A 14513-nucleotide genomic window follows, 5' to 3' on the forward strand; every position below is an offset into this window, starting at 1 on the left:
ATGGATATTAAGGATGGTCAGAAGGATGTCCAAAAGGATGACAGAGACAATAAAAGTGAGGAAAAAGTAGTCGAGGCACAGGACCAGGATACCAACGGACGTAAGGCTGAGAAGGAGGAAGTTGGAGGGGCATCTGGTGTGGGTCAGGTGCTTGGCTGGCTACTAGCCTCAAAAGGCGCTCTCCATGGCACCAACAACAGCCAGGAGAAACAGAAGCTCAAAAAGGAAATTTCCACGGACAAGGAGAAGGTGGAGGAGGAGAAGGAGAAGGAGAAGGAGGAGAAGGAGGAAAAGGAGAAGGAGGAGGAGGAGAAGGAGAAGGAGAAGGAGGAGGAGGAGAAGGAGGAGGAGGTGAAGGAGAAGGAGGAGAAGGAGAAGGAGGAGAAGGAGGAAGAGGAGAAGGAGGAGGAGGGGAAGAAAAAGGAAGAAAAGATTACAAAAACTACACGAAAACTTATCGTGTTTGACCTGGAACCCGAGAAGCCCAAAAGGGCCATCTCCTCATCCGACAGTAGTCACATCACCTTCCAAGGTGAAAAGGTTAGAGTGACCACCACAAGGGACTCTGGCCTCAACAGGTACGTGACTGTCGACTTGCATGTGCCCAGGAGGTTCCACAGAGCCATATATGGAGTGGAAGGAAGGACGCTGATGGAAATCACCCGCCACAGTGGAGTCAGCTTAATAGATATGCCACAAAGGCACGAATATAGTCATTCAATCACCATCAGTGGTACTGTTAAGCAGGTTCAGTTAGCAGCTGATCATATCGAATGGCTTCTGAGGAGTCTCACCGGCACTTAAGTACTTTGATCAGCAAATGGATAAAAATGAAAAACAAAAAAATAAAAAAATAAAAAATCCAAAAAAAAGAAGAAAAAATGAAAACACCAAAAAAAGTTTTAAACATGAGAATATTTTTGTCCATTAACGTTTAATTTCAGTTTATTTTGTGAGGGTAAGGAGATTCAGCCGAGTTTTGCCAGGACCAAACCTTCAGATAATTGTACTCAATCCAATCAGGCCAAGTTCGAGATACCACATCCACAGGAAGATCACCCCCCCCCCGATCTTTAAACTGACTGACTGACAGACAGCTACAGGGAGGATACTTGGAAGGACTGACCAGCTTGGAGGATACAAGGCTTACTATCCAGCTTGAATTACAATTCTTGGAGTAACCTGGAGGACAATGGCTTTGTACCTTGATGGACGAGTACAAGCCGTTTGTCAAGTGTACAAATGGTCGGATATCTAGATCTATTCTTTCGGATATCAACCTTCGGGTGGTTCTGGGGGAATGATCTAGAAGACCGGCTCTGCAGATGGAACGAGCCAGGCTTCTTCTAGTAGGCAGTCTTGTCCTTAAAGGTTGGACCAAGATAATCAGCTAGTGAAGTAAGCTGCGCTTCTTCGGAGCAGGTCAGTCTGGAAAGGTGTTCTGATATCAAATGGCTGCTGATGAAGGTTGAAGAACTGGGATGAGCAGAGTAAGTTTTGGTCCTTACAATTGGCGAGTTGATGCCCTCACAATTTTATAAAAGGAATAGTATCTTCTTTTTCTTCTTTTTTTTTTTTTAGGTTTAAGGTTTTTTTTTAGGCTTAAGGTTTTTTTTTTAGGCTTAAGGTTTTTTTTAAGGCTTAAGGTATTTTTTTAGGTTTAAGGTCTTTTTTTTAGGCTTAAGGACTGGCTATGCAGGTGAAGAAACTCTGATAATGATGAATGAGCGTGTCTTGTTTGAGTGGGTAAAATGATGCTTGGCTTCACCAACCAGCCAAAAATTGATGCTTGGCTTCACCGTACTGCGCACTTGGCTTCATCGCCCAGCTTACAATGGCGCTTGGCTTCACCGCCTGGCCCGCTTGGCTTCACCGCCTGGCCCGCTTGGCTTCACCGCCTGGCTTACAATGGCGCTTGGCTTCATCGCCCGACTTAAAATGGCACTTGGCTTCATCGCCCGGCACAACAATGGCGCTTGGCTTCACTGCCTGGCCCGCTTGGCTTTACCTACCAGCATAACAATGGCGCTTGGCTTCACCACCCGGCCCAACAATGGCGCTTGGCTTCACCGCCTGGCCCGCTTGGCTTCACCGCCCAACTTAAAATAGCGCTTGGCTTCACCGCACGGCTTACAATGGCGCTTGGCTTCACCGCCTGGCCCGCTTGGCTTCACCACCCGGCTTACAATGGCACTTGGCTTCACTGCATGGCCAGCTTGGCTTCACCGCCCGGTTTACAATGGCGCTTGGCTTCACCGCCCGGCTTACAATGGCGCTTGGCTTCACCGCCTGGCTTAAAATGGTGCTTGGCTTCATCGCCCGGCCCAACAATGGCGCTTGGCTTCACCGCCCGGCTTACAATGGCCCTTATCTTCACCGCCTAGCCCGCTTGGCTTCACCGCCTGGCCCGCTTGGCTTCAAAGCCCGAATTACAATGGTGCTAGGCTTCATCGCTTGGCACAACAATGGCGCTTTGCTTCACCGCCCGGCTTACAATGGCGCTTGGCTTCACCGCCTGGCCCGCTTGGCTTTACCGCCCAGCTTACAATGACGCTTGGCTTCACCGCCCGGCTTACAATGGCGCTTGGCTTCACTGCCCGGCTTACAATGGTGCTTGGCTTCACCGCCCGGCTTACAATGGCGCTTGGCTTCATCGCCCGGACCAACAATGGTGCTTGGCTTCACCGCCTGGCTTACAATGGCTCTTGGCTTCACCGCCTGGCCCGCTTGGCTTCACCGCCCGGCTTACAATGGCGCTTGGCTTCACCGCCCGGCTTACAATGGCGCTTGGCTTCACCGCCCGGCTTACAATGGCGCTTGGCTTCACCGCCCGGCTTACAATGGCGCTTGGCTTCACCGCCCGGCTTACAATGGCGCTTGGCTACATCGCCCGGCCCAACAATGGTGCTTAGCTTCACCGCCCGGCTTACAATGGCGCTTAGCTTCACCACCCGGCTTACAATGGCGCTTGGCTTCACCGCTTGGCCCGCTTGGCTTCACCGCCCGGCTTACAATGGCGCTTGGCTTCACCGCTTGGCCCGCTTGGCTTCACCGCCCGGCTTACAATGGCGCTTGGCTTCACCGCCCGGCTTGCAATGGCGCTTGGATTCACCGCCCGACCTACAATGGTGCTTGGCTTCACCGCCTGGCCCGCTTGGCTTCACTGCCTGGCTTACAATGGCGCTTGGCTTCACCGCCCGGCTTACAATGGCCCTTGGCTTCATCGCCCGGCCCATTAATGATGCTTGGCTTCACTGCCCGGCTTACAATGGCGCTTGGCTTCACCACCTGGCCCGCTTGGCTTTACCGCTCGGCTTACAATGGCTCTTGGCTTCACCGCCTGGCCAGCTTGGCTTCACCGCCCGGCTTACAATGGCGCTTGGCTTCACCGCCTGGCCCGCTTGGCTTCACCGCCCGGCTTACAATGGCGCTTGGCTTCACCGCCTGGCCCGCTTGGCATCACCGCTCGGCTTACAATGGAGCTTGGCTTCACCGCCCGGCTTATAATGGTGCTTGGCTTCACCGCCTGGCCCAACAATGGCGCTTGGCTTCACCGCCCGGCTTACAATGGAGCTTGGCTTCACCGCCCGGCTTATAATGGTGCTTGGCTTCACCGCCTGGCCCAACAATGGCGCTTGGCTTCACCGCCCGGCTTACAATGGCGCTTGGCTTCACCGCCTAGCCCTCTTGGCTTCACCGCCCGGCTTACAATGGGGCTTGGCTTCACCGCCCGGCTTACAATGGCGCTTGGCTTCACTGCCCGGCTTACAATGGCGCTTGGCTTCATCGCGCGGCTTACAATGGCGCTTGGCTTCATTGCCCGGCCCAACAATGGCGCTTGGCTTCACCGCCCGGCTTACAATGGCGCTTGGCTTCACCGCCTGGCCTGCTTGGCTTCACCGCTCGGCTTACAATGGCGCTCGGCTTCATCGCGCGGCTTACAATGGCGCTTGGCTTCATTGCCCGGCCCAACAATGGCGCTTGGTTTCACCGCCCGGCTTACAATGGCGCTTGGCTTCATCGCGCGGCTTACAATGGCGCTTGGCTTCATTGACCGGCCCAACAATGGCGCTTGGCTTCACCGCCCGGCTTACAATGGCGCTTGGCTTCACCGCCTGGCCTGCTTGGCTTCACCGCTCGGCTTACAATGGCGCTCGGCTTCACCGCCTGGCCCGCTTGGCTTCACCGCCCGGCTTACAATGGCGCTCGGCTTCACCGCCTGGCCCGCTTGGCTTCACCGCCCGGCTTACAATGGCGCTCTGCTTCGCCGCCTGGCCCGCTTGGCTTCACCGCCCGGCTTACATTGGCGCTCGGCTTCCCCGCCTGGCCCGCTTGGCTTCACCGCCCGGCTTACAATGGCGCTCGGCTTCACCGCCTGGCCCGCTTGGCTTCACCGCCCAGCTTACAATGGGGCTCGGCTTCACCGCCTGGCCCGCTTGGCTTCACCGCCTGGCCCGCTTGGCTTTACCGCCCGGCTTACAATGGCGCTCGGCTTCACCGCCTGGCCCGCTCGGCTTCACCGCCTGGCCCGCTCGGCTTCACCGCCTGGCCCGCTCGGCTTCACCGCCTGGCCCGCTCGGCTTCACCGCCTGGCTCGCTTGGCTTCACCGCCTGGCCCGCTTGGCTTCACCGCCCGGCTTACAATGGCGCTCGACTTCACCGCCTGGCCCGCTTGGCTACACCGCCCGGCTTACAGTGGCGCTCGGCTTCACCGCCTGGCTCGCTTGGCTTCACCGCCCGGCTTACAATGGCGCTCGGCTTCACCGCCTGTCCCGCTTGGCTTCACAGCCCTGCTTACAATGACGCTCGGCTTCACCGCCTGGCCCGCTTGGCTTCACCACCCGGCTTAAAATGGCACCTGGCTTCATCGCCCGGCCCAACAATGGCGCTTGGCTTCACCGCCTGGCCCGCTTGGCTTCACCACCTTGCCCGCTTGGCTTTACCGCCCAGCTTACAAAGGCGTTTCGCTTCACCGCCTGGCCCGCTTGGCTTCACCACCTTGCCCGCTTGGCTTCACCGCCCGGCTTACAATGGCGCTTGGCTTCACCGCCCGGCTTACAATGGCGCTTGGCTTCACCGCCTGGCCAGCTTGGCTTTACCGCCCGGCAAAATAATGGCGCTTGGCTTCACAGCCCGGTTTATAATGGCATTTGGCTAGACCGCCTGGCCCGCCTAGCTTTACCGCCCGGCTTACAATGGCGCTTAGCTTCACCGCCCGGCTTACAATGGCGCTTGGCTTCACCGCCCAGCTTACAATGGTGCTTGGCTTCATCGCCTGGCCCAACAATGGCACTTGGCTTCACCGCCCGGCTTACAATAGCGCTTGGCTTCACCGCCTGACCCGCTTGGCTTCACAGCCTGGCTTACAATGGCGCTTGGCTTCATCGCCCACCTTACAATGGCACTTGGCTTCATCGCCGGCAAAACAATGGCGCTTGGCTTCACCACCTGGCTTACAATGGCGCTTGGCTTCACCGCCTGGCCCGCTTGGCTTCACCGCCCGGCTTATAATGGCGCTTGGCTTCACCACCCGGCTTACAATGGGGCTTGGCTTCACCGCCTGGCCCGCTTGGCTTTACCGCCCGGCACAATAATGGCGCTTGGCTTCACCGCCTGACCCGCTTGGCTTCACCGCCCGGCAAAATAATGGCGCTTGGCTTCATCGCCCGGTCCAAAAAGGGCGCTAGGCTTCACCACCTGGCTTACACTGGCGCTTAGCTTCACCGCCTGGCCCGCTTGGCTTCACCGCCCGGCTTAAAATGGCACTTGACTTCACCGCCTGGCCCGCTTGGCTTTACTGCCCGGCACAATAATGGCGCTTGGCTTCACCTCCTGGCCTAAATATGAAGCTTGGCTTCACCGCCTGGCAAAACAATGGCCCTTGGCTTCACCACTGAATTTCAAATGTCATCAGTCATGACTGACTACTAATAGGCTAGCTGGAGTGAGGGAAGTTGGCCGAAATCTATTTCAGCACGAAAGGCAACCTCTGGCACGGCGGAAAAACCCGTAAGTTCAATGCCCAGAAAACTGAAGTAGGTTTCAAATTGCTTCTCTAAGTAATCCAACTCAAATACAAGTCATGACTGATCTTAATAGGCTAGCTGTAGTGAGGGAAGTTTGTCGAAAGCTATTTCAGGAAGAAGGGCAACCTCTGGCGCGGCGGAAAAACCCGTAAGTTCAATGCCCAGAAAACTGAAGTAGGTTTCAAATTGCTTCTCTAAGTAATCCAACTCAAATACACGTCATGACTGATCTTAATAGGCTAGCTGTAGTGAGGGAAGTTGGCCAAAAGCTATTTCAGTAGGAAGGGCAACCTCTGGCGCAGCGGAAAAACCCGTAAGTTCAATGCCCAAAAAACTGAAGTAGGTTTCAAATTGCTTCTCTAAGTAATCCAACTCAAATACACGTCATGACTGACCCCTAATAGGCTAGCTGTAGTGAGGGAAGTTGGCCGAAAGCTATTTCAGGAAGAAGGGCAACCTCTGGCGCGGCGGAAAAACCCGTAAGTTCAATGCCCAGAAAACTGAAGTAGGTTTCAAATTGCTTCTCTAAGTAATCCAACTCAAATACAAGTCATGACTGATCTTAATAGGCTAGCTGTAGTGAGGGAGGTTTGTCGAAAGCTATTTCAGGAAGAAGGGCAACCTCTGGCGCGGCGGAAAAACCCGTAAGTTCAATGCCCAGAAAACTGAAGTAGGTTTCAAATTGCTTCTCTAAGTAATCCAACTCAAATACACGTCATGACTGACCCCTAATAAGCTAGCTGTAGTGAGGGAAGTTTGTCGAAAGCTATTTCAGGAAGAAGGGCAACCTCTGGCGCGGCGGAAAAACCCGTGAGTTCAATGCCCAGAAAACTGAAGTAGGTTTCAAATTGCTTCTCTATGTAATCCAACTCAAATACACGTCATGACTGAACTTAATAGGCTAGCTGTAGTGAGGGAAGTTGGCCAAAAGCTATTTCAGTAGGAAGGGCAACCTCTGGCGCGGCGGAAAAACCCGTAAGTTCAATGCCCAGAAAACTGAAGTAGGTTTCAAATTGCTTCTCTAAGTAATCCAACTCAAATACAAGTCATGACTGACCCCTAATAGGCTAGCTGTAGTGAGGGAAGTTGGCCGAAAGCTATTTCAGTAGGAAGGGCAACCTTTGGCGCGGCGGAAAAACCCGTAAGTTCAATGCCAGAAAACTGAAGTAGGTTTCAAATTGCTTCTCTATGTAATCCAACTCAAATACAAGTCATGACTGATCTTAATAGGCTAGCTGTAGTGAGGGAAGTTGGCCAAAAGCTATTTCAGTAGGAAGGGCAACCTCTGGCGCGACGGAAAAACCCGTAAGTTCAATGCCCAGAAAACTGAAGTAGGTTTCAAATTGCTTCTCTAAGTAACCCAACTCAAATACAAGTCAAGACTGACCCCTAATAGGCTAGCTGTAGTGAGGGAAGTTGGCCAAAAGCTATTTCAGTAGGAAGGGCAACCTCTGGCGCGGCGGAAAAACCCGTAAGTTCAATGCCCAAAAAAACTGAAGTAGGTTTCAAATTGCTTCTCTATGTAATCCAACTCAAATTCAAGTCATGACTGATCTTAATAGGCTAGCTGTAGTGAGGGAAGTTGGCCGAAAGCTATTTCAGTACGAAGGGCAACCTCTGGCTTGACGGAAAAACCCGTAAGTTCAATGCCCAGAAAACTGAAGTAGGTTTCAAATTGCTTCTCTAAGTAATCCAACTCAAATACAAGTCATGACTGATCTTAATAGGCTAGCTGTAGTGAGGGAAGTTTGTCGAAAGCTATTTTAGTAAGAAGGGCAACCTCTGGCGCGGCGGAAAAACCCGTAAGTTCAATGCCCAAAAAAACTGAAGTAGGTTTCAAATTGCTTCTCTATGTAATCCAACTCAAATTCAAGTCATGACTGATCTTAATAGGCTAGCTGTAGTGAGGGAGGTTTGTTGAAAGCTATTTCAGGAAGAAGGGCAACCTCTGGCGCGGCGGAAAAACCCGTAAGTTCAATGCCCAGAAAACTGAAGTAGGTTTCAAATTGCTTCTCTAAGTAATCCAACTCAAATACAAGTCATGACTGATCTTAATAGGCTAGCTGTAGTGAGGGAGGTTTGTCGAAAGCTATTTCAGGAAGAAGGGCAACCTCTGGCGCGGCGGAAAAACCCGTAAGTTCAATGCCCAAAAAAACTGAAGTAGGTTTCAAATTGCTTCTCTATGTAATCCAACTCAAATTCAAGTCATGACTGATCTTAATAGGCTAGCTGTAGTGAGGGAAGTTTGTCGAAAGCTATTTTAGTAAGAAGGGCAACCTCTGGCGCGGCGGAAAAACCCGTAAGTTCAATGCCCAGAAAACTGAAGTAGGTTTCAAATTGCTTCTCTAAGTAATCCAACTCAATTACAAGTCATGACTGATCTTAATAGGCTAGCTGTAGTGAGGGAAGTTTGTCGAAAGCTATTTTAGTAAGAAGGGCAACCTCTGGCGCGGCGGAAAAACCCGTAAGTTCAATGCCCAGAAAACTGAAGTAGGTTTCAAATTGCTTCTCTAAGTAATCCAACTCAAATACACGTCATGACTGATCTTAATAGGCTAGCTGTAGTGAGGGAAGTTGGCCAAAAGCTATTTCAGTAGGAAGGGCAACCTCTGGCGCGGCGGAAAAACCCGTAAGTTTAATGCCCAGAAAACTGAAGTAGGTTTCAAATTGCTTCTCTAAGTAATCCAACTCAAATACAAGTCATGACTGATCTTAATAGGGTAGCTGTAGTGAGGGAAGTTGGCCGAAAGCTATTTCAGTAGGAAGGGCAACCTCTGGCGCGGCGGAAAAACCCGTAAGTTCAATGCCCAGAAAACTGAAGTAGGTTTCAAATAGCTTCTCTAAGTAATCCAACTAAAAATACAAGTCATGACTGATCATAATAGGCTAGCTGTAGTGAGGGAAGTTTGTCAAAAGCTATTTCAGGAAGAAGGGCAACCTCTGGCGCGACGGAAAAACCCGTAAGTTCAATGCCCAGAAAACTGAAGTAGGTTTCATATTGCTTCTCTATGTAATCCAACTCAAATACAAGTCATGACTGACCCCTAATAGGCTAGCTGTAGTGAGGGAAGTTGGCCGAAAGCCATTTCAGAAGGAAGGGCAACCTCTGGCGCGGCGGAATAACCCGTAAGTTCAATGCCCAGAAAACTGAAGTAGGTTTCAAATTGCTTCCCTTATTCTTCCGACTCAAATATAAGCCATGAATTATCATAATACATTTATGAAGTACTGATGAATTATGAGTTCAGATTAAAAGGAAATAAAAAAAATAGGGAAGGAAGAAAGGGTCATGGGAACCAAGCCTGCCATAATGGATGTGGGCAAAACCCACCTGATGAGCTCTTTGGTCAGAGCGAAACCCTTATGTATGTCCCTTTGATAGTAGCATGTATGAATTGATTAATTTTTATATATTTATTTAATATATATATATATTTATTTAATATATATATATATACATATATATATATATATATATATATATATATATATATATATATATATATATATATATATATATATATATATATATATATATATATGACATATTCACACACACATGGCTTTCTGGTAGAAGGGAGTGTATAATTAGAATCCCATTGATGGTTAAGTGTTGGCCTTCAAATGGCGATGCTTACAGCTTCATCTATCATGAGCTGGCCTTCGTTCCTCTCCTTCTGAACAATGTGTGTTCCATCAAATCCTTCCGTATGAGAGGGTTTCTGGTCGTGGACATCAATATAGTGTTGGTTTACCCAGAGGAAATATGGAATCACGACACCCTGATGTAGGCAAACCAGCAGAAATCAGGGGTCAACAAATGAACATTATATTGATATCCATGAAGAGAAACCCTCTCATACAGAATGATTTGATGGAACACATATTGTTCAGAAGGAGAGGAACGAAGGCCAGCTCATGATAGATGGAGCTGTAAGCATCGCCATTTAAAGGCCAACACTTAACATTCAATGGGATTCTAGTCATACACTCCCTTCAAGATGAAAGCAATATGGATAATCTCTGTGGTGGTGTATGTGCCTGCTTATGTGTCTAAGTGTGTATGCACATGTGTAAGTGTGTGTATAATAAATAATCAACAATTATCCTCTTCTTAATCTAGGGATTTTTGAAATTTGTAGTAGTTTAAATTTCCAATTTTTAGTTTTATATAGAATATATTTTTGAAATATTCAATTATAATTTTTGTAGAACCTCATACATAAAATGAGTCTAAAGTTTATATTAATCTGCAGATTGGTGATGGTGGGAGATTTTTGTCTGATCGCTCGCAGCAAACCAACCTAGTATGGGTGACCCTGACTAGTATAGCTATGCAATATGTTCTAGCCACTGCAGATTGGTGATGGTGGGAGATTTTCATTTGATCGCTCACAGCAAGCGAACCTATAGTGCATAGAATGGTTTATGTGATAGATTGTATTTCATAATTTCAGATTGGAAGTTGAGAAACTTGTACAGTTTCTGAAAACATTTGACAGATGTTGGAGTAAGATTCAGAAGTTTTCAGAATCGAAGTCCTTAAATCAGATATAGGATTGTGATGGCCGATGTGGTAACGTCCCTGACTGCTGAACGCCAGAGTACCGCTCAAGCTCGTTAGTTTCTTTGGTCCCTGTAACCTCACCATTCTTGTGAGCTAAGGATGGGGGGTTTGGGGAGGCTAACCTACATGTCTATCTGCAGAGTCATCAGCAGCCATTGCCTGACCCTCCTTGGTCCTAGCTTTGGGTGGGGAGGGGGCTTGGGCGCTGATTATATGCATATATATGGTCACTCTCTAGGGCATTGTCCTGCTTGATAGGGCAATGTCACTGTCTCTTTCCTCTGTCATCATGAGTGACCTTTAAACCTATAAACGCCTTTTCTGTTTGTATCTAGAGACATTTGACAGATGTTGGAATGAGATTCAGTTTTCTAAATGAATTCCTTGATTTCTTTTACCTTAATTTAGACTTTACATGTAAATATATATATATATATATATATATATATATATATATATATATATATATATATATATATATATATATATATATATATATATATATATATATGTATATAAGTATATATATATATATATATATATATATATATATATATATATATATATATATATATACATACATATACACATATGTATATACATACATATATATATATACATATATGTATATATGTGTATATATACATATACATACATACATATATATATATATATATATATATATATATATATATATATATATATATATATATATAAACAAAAAAGGGTAATCCAGTTTCTATTAAACCAATTTATTGGTTTTATTTTCCCATATCAACAAAATTGGAAACCTTACTGTATGCTGAATAAAAAAAAAAAAAAATCTAAAGTAATAACATCCCCTGATAAAGTATGTGGAAAACGGCGCCCTTCAGCAACTGCTAAATTCGCTGCCTTCTTTTCAATTTATCCTTATATTTTCCACCTCATGAGAAGATTTCCTCTGGATTATTTCCAGTCTAAACAAACTCATATTTCCTTCACAATTTCTATCAAATTTTATTGCATAAAACACAAACTTGAAATATGTTTGATGGCACAAATTCATCATCTCTTTTGAAATCAAAAAATTATTTTGGGCACACATTCACCATCTCCTTCAAACATGCAAATCAAGCAGTAATTTCCAAGGGGAAATTGCAACATCTAAAAATAGAAGAGAACAACAAAGAACTAGAACAAAAAGGGAAAATAAAAGTCAGTCCTTAAACTAATTGGTCTCCCCGGCCCCAAATCCCATAATCTAACTCAACTAACTGGACGAAAAAACAAGAAAGAAAAGTCAGTCACAGAAGAGCCATTTTTATCCTCCTATCCTAAAAGGACTTTTTGTCTCTGCGTATCTCTTTCAAATCCTTCTCTGCTTGCTCAAGCATCCTACAGGATACACGCCTGATTATACTACGGTTTTCAGCGTTGGTTTAAATCATTATTATTCAGCTTTTATAGATTTGGTTTCGTGAGTTTGGAACGCGGGAGGTTTCACAAAATGTTCAGCTTTGCAATGGAACCTCAATTTAAATGCAGAGTGGATCATGGGAGTGGACAGGTTATCTCTATGGTAGGTATGGTAATATACTTGGGAAAAAAATACTTGAAACCGTAAAAATGGTACTTACAAGAAAATTAATATTGTATATTTTGTTAGGGTTATTGGTATCAAAAATGTGATATTAATCAATGGAAAAGGCTCATTCGAAACAGCGACCACATATAGAAGAAGAAGAAGAAGAAGAAGAAGAAGAAGAAGAAGAAGAAGAAGAAGAAGAAGAAGAAGGGGAGGATTCATATAAAAAATATCCTTGAATAAATGAATGGTCAATAAATATAATCATCAACAGTGACAGCATCAGTGAAACTAGCAGTAAAGGATTAAAGGTTTAAAGGCCACTCGTGAATGGCAGAGACAAGGGACAGTGACATTGCCCTATCAAACAGGACAATGCCCAATGACCATATATACTGTACATATGGCCAGCGCCCAAGCCCTCCCCCCCCCCCCCCCAAGTTAGGACAAAGAAGGGCCAGGCAATGACTTCTAATGAGTTAGAGGATAGACCCATAGGCTCCTCCAAAACCCCCATCCTTAGCTCACAAGGATGGTGAGGCAGCGACCAAATAAACGAACGAGTATGAGCGGGACTCGAACCCCAGTCTGGAAATCACCAGTCAGGGACGTTATTACCACTCAAACCAGTATTTCTTGTTGTGTCAGCAGAATTAGCAGTAGCCCTGGTTTCAATACCTCTCCTTATAAGACTTCTGTGATTGTTCTGTCGTGTTCAGTGACTGGGACTCTTCCATTGTAGCATTAACCAAGGTCTACAGAGTCCTTGGTGTCAACTTGACCTTAGAATGGTCACGAAATGTGCTACTGTTCGCTAAGTCTTATTGTGTTTATTCAGACTCTCATTAGACTGCAGTTGCATTTCGTCCTCATCTTAATCACTGGTTTTTTGTGTTTCATGTTAATTTATTCATCTTTTCATCTACTTTCATTCTATAATAGAAACTAAATATTTATTTTGATATGTCGGTTTTTATTTTTTAATACCATACAAAAAATATTTGAAATGTTGAATATGTTCGAATCGAAACAGGGACCCAATTTGAAAATGGGTCAAAGCTGAAGATACTCCCGGAGGCAATTAAAGGTTTAAAGGTCGCTCATGAATGGTTGGAGTTCTCTTGCTTGAGGGTACACTCGGACACACTATTCTATCTTATTTCTTCCACTTGTTTTCTTGAAGTTTTTTTATAGTTTATATAGGTAATATTTATTTTAATGTTGTTACTGTTCTTAAAATATTTTATTTTTCCTTGTTTCCTTTCATCACTGGGCTACTTTTCCTGTTGGTCCCTGGGCTTATAGCATCCTGCTTTTCCAACTAGGGCTGCAGCTTAGCAAATAATGATAATAATGATAATAATAATAAATAAATAAATAAATAAATAAATAAATAAATAAATAAATAAAAGACAAGTATAACATTCATATAAAGGGTCAGATGTGGTAACAATAACACAAAATTAACTAAATTTCCGATAATTCCATTGCCATTGACAGGTAGGATGGCGGGTAAAATAAGATTAAAATATATCCCATAGTTAAGATAAATAAAAAATTATAATATGCTGAGAACGTTCGGCATGTGGATTTTGTTCCCACTTAGTAATGACTATTAGAGAGAGAGAGAGAGAGAGAGAGAGAGAGAGAGAGAGAGAGAGAGAGAGAGAGAGAGAGAGAGAGAGAGAGAGAGTTCAGTTTTTCCGATGTTTTCCACGACGGAAAACCAACTTTATAAGTAGCCTTGATGATATACACTAAAACAACTTGAAACTACGGGAATCTCGGGAAACATAATACGCTTTATTTATCATATAAAAAATCGTCCACACTAATCTATTCTTTTTACTTTTATAATTTTCAAGTTAAAATTCGCAACAAATACTTCCAGACACTACCAAAATGATGAGCATTTTCCAACATTTTTTATGGTGGGCTACGCTATCTTGACTTCTTTATCACATCAGGAAATCAACGTGGAAAATAGAACTAGTTTTGTTATATTTCAACACAACCCGACACCTTCATTTGACAACTATACTGATAATTAACTTTTTCGTTATCTTTTAGAAAGCTTGTTCTATTTTAAAATTCATACTAGGGATTACATAATCTAGTTGGTGCAAACACTGTGGCAAACATTTTTCCCTAACTGTTAACGTATCAGAAATTGTAAAATTCTAACCCTACTTCTTTGTCTGCATCTTTTCCCACCTCTATGAGGGGTCGATGTTTCTGGCCAGGGAGTATGGTTAGAATTTTACAATTTCTGATACGTTAACAGTTAGGGAAAAATGTTTGCCACAGTGTTTGCACCAACTAGATTATGTAATCCCTAGTATGAATGCTAAAA

At 45.5% G+C, this 14513-nt stretch overlaps 1 protein-coding gene across 1 annotated transcript in view; it reads left to right on the plus strand.

Moving 5' to 3' along the window:
* LOC137620871 (DNA ligase 1-like) overlaps positions 1-12399 on the plus strand; it is a 13404-nt gene extending 1005 nt beyond the window's left edge. The window contains exons 1-2 of the mRNA XM_068351316.1: positions 1-249; positions 12283-12399. The exon at positions 1-249 is cut by the window's left edge and continues 1005 nt beyond it. Coding sequence (XP_068207417.1) covers positions 1-249; positions 12283-12399 — 366 coding nt within the window. The remainder of the gene's footprint in view (positions 250-12282) is intronic.
* Positions 12400-14513: the final 2114 nt, after the last annotated feature.

Source organism: Palaemon carinicauda, chromosome 27 (assembly GCF_036898095.1).
Source record: "Palaemon carinicauda isolate YSFRI2023 chromosome 27, ASM3689809v2, whole genome shotgun sequence".
NCBI lineage: Eukaryota > Metazoa > Arthropoda > Malacostraca > Decapoda > Palaemonidae > Palaemon > Palaemon carinicauda.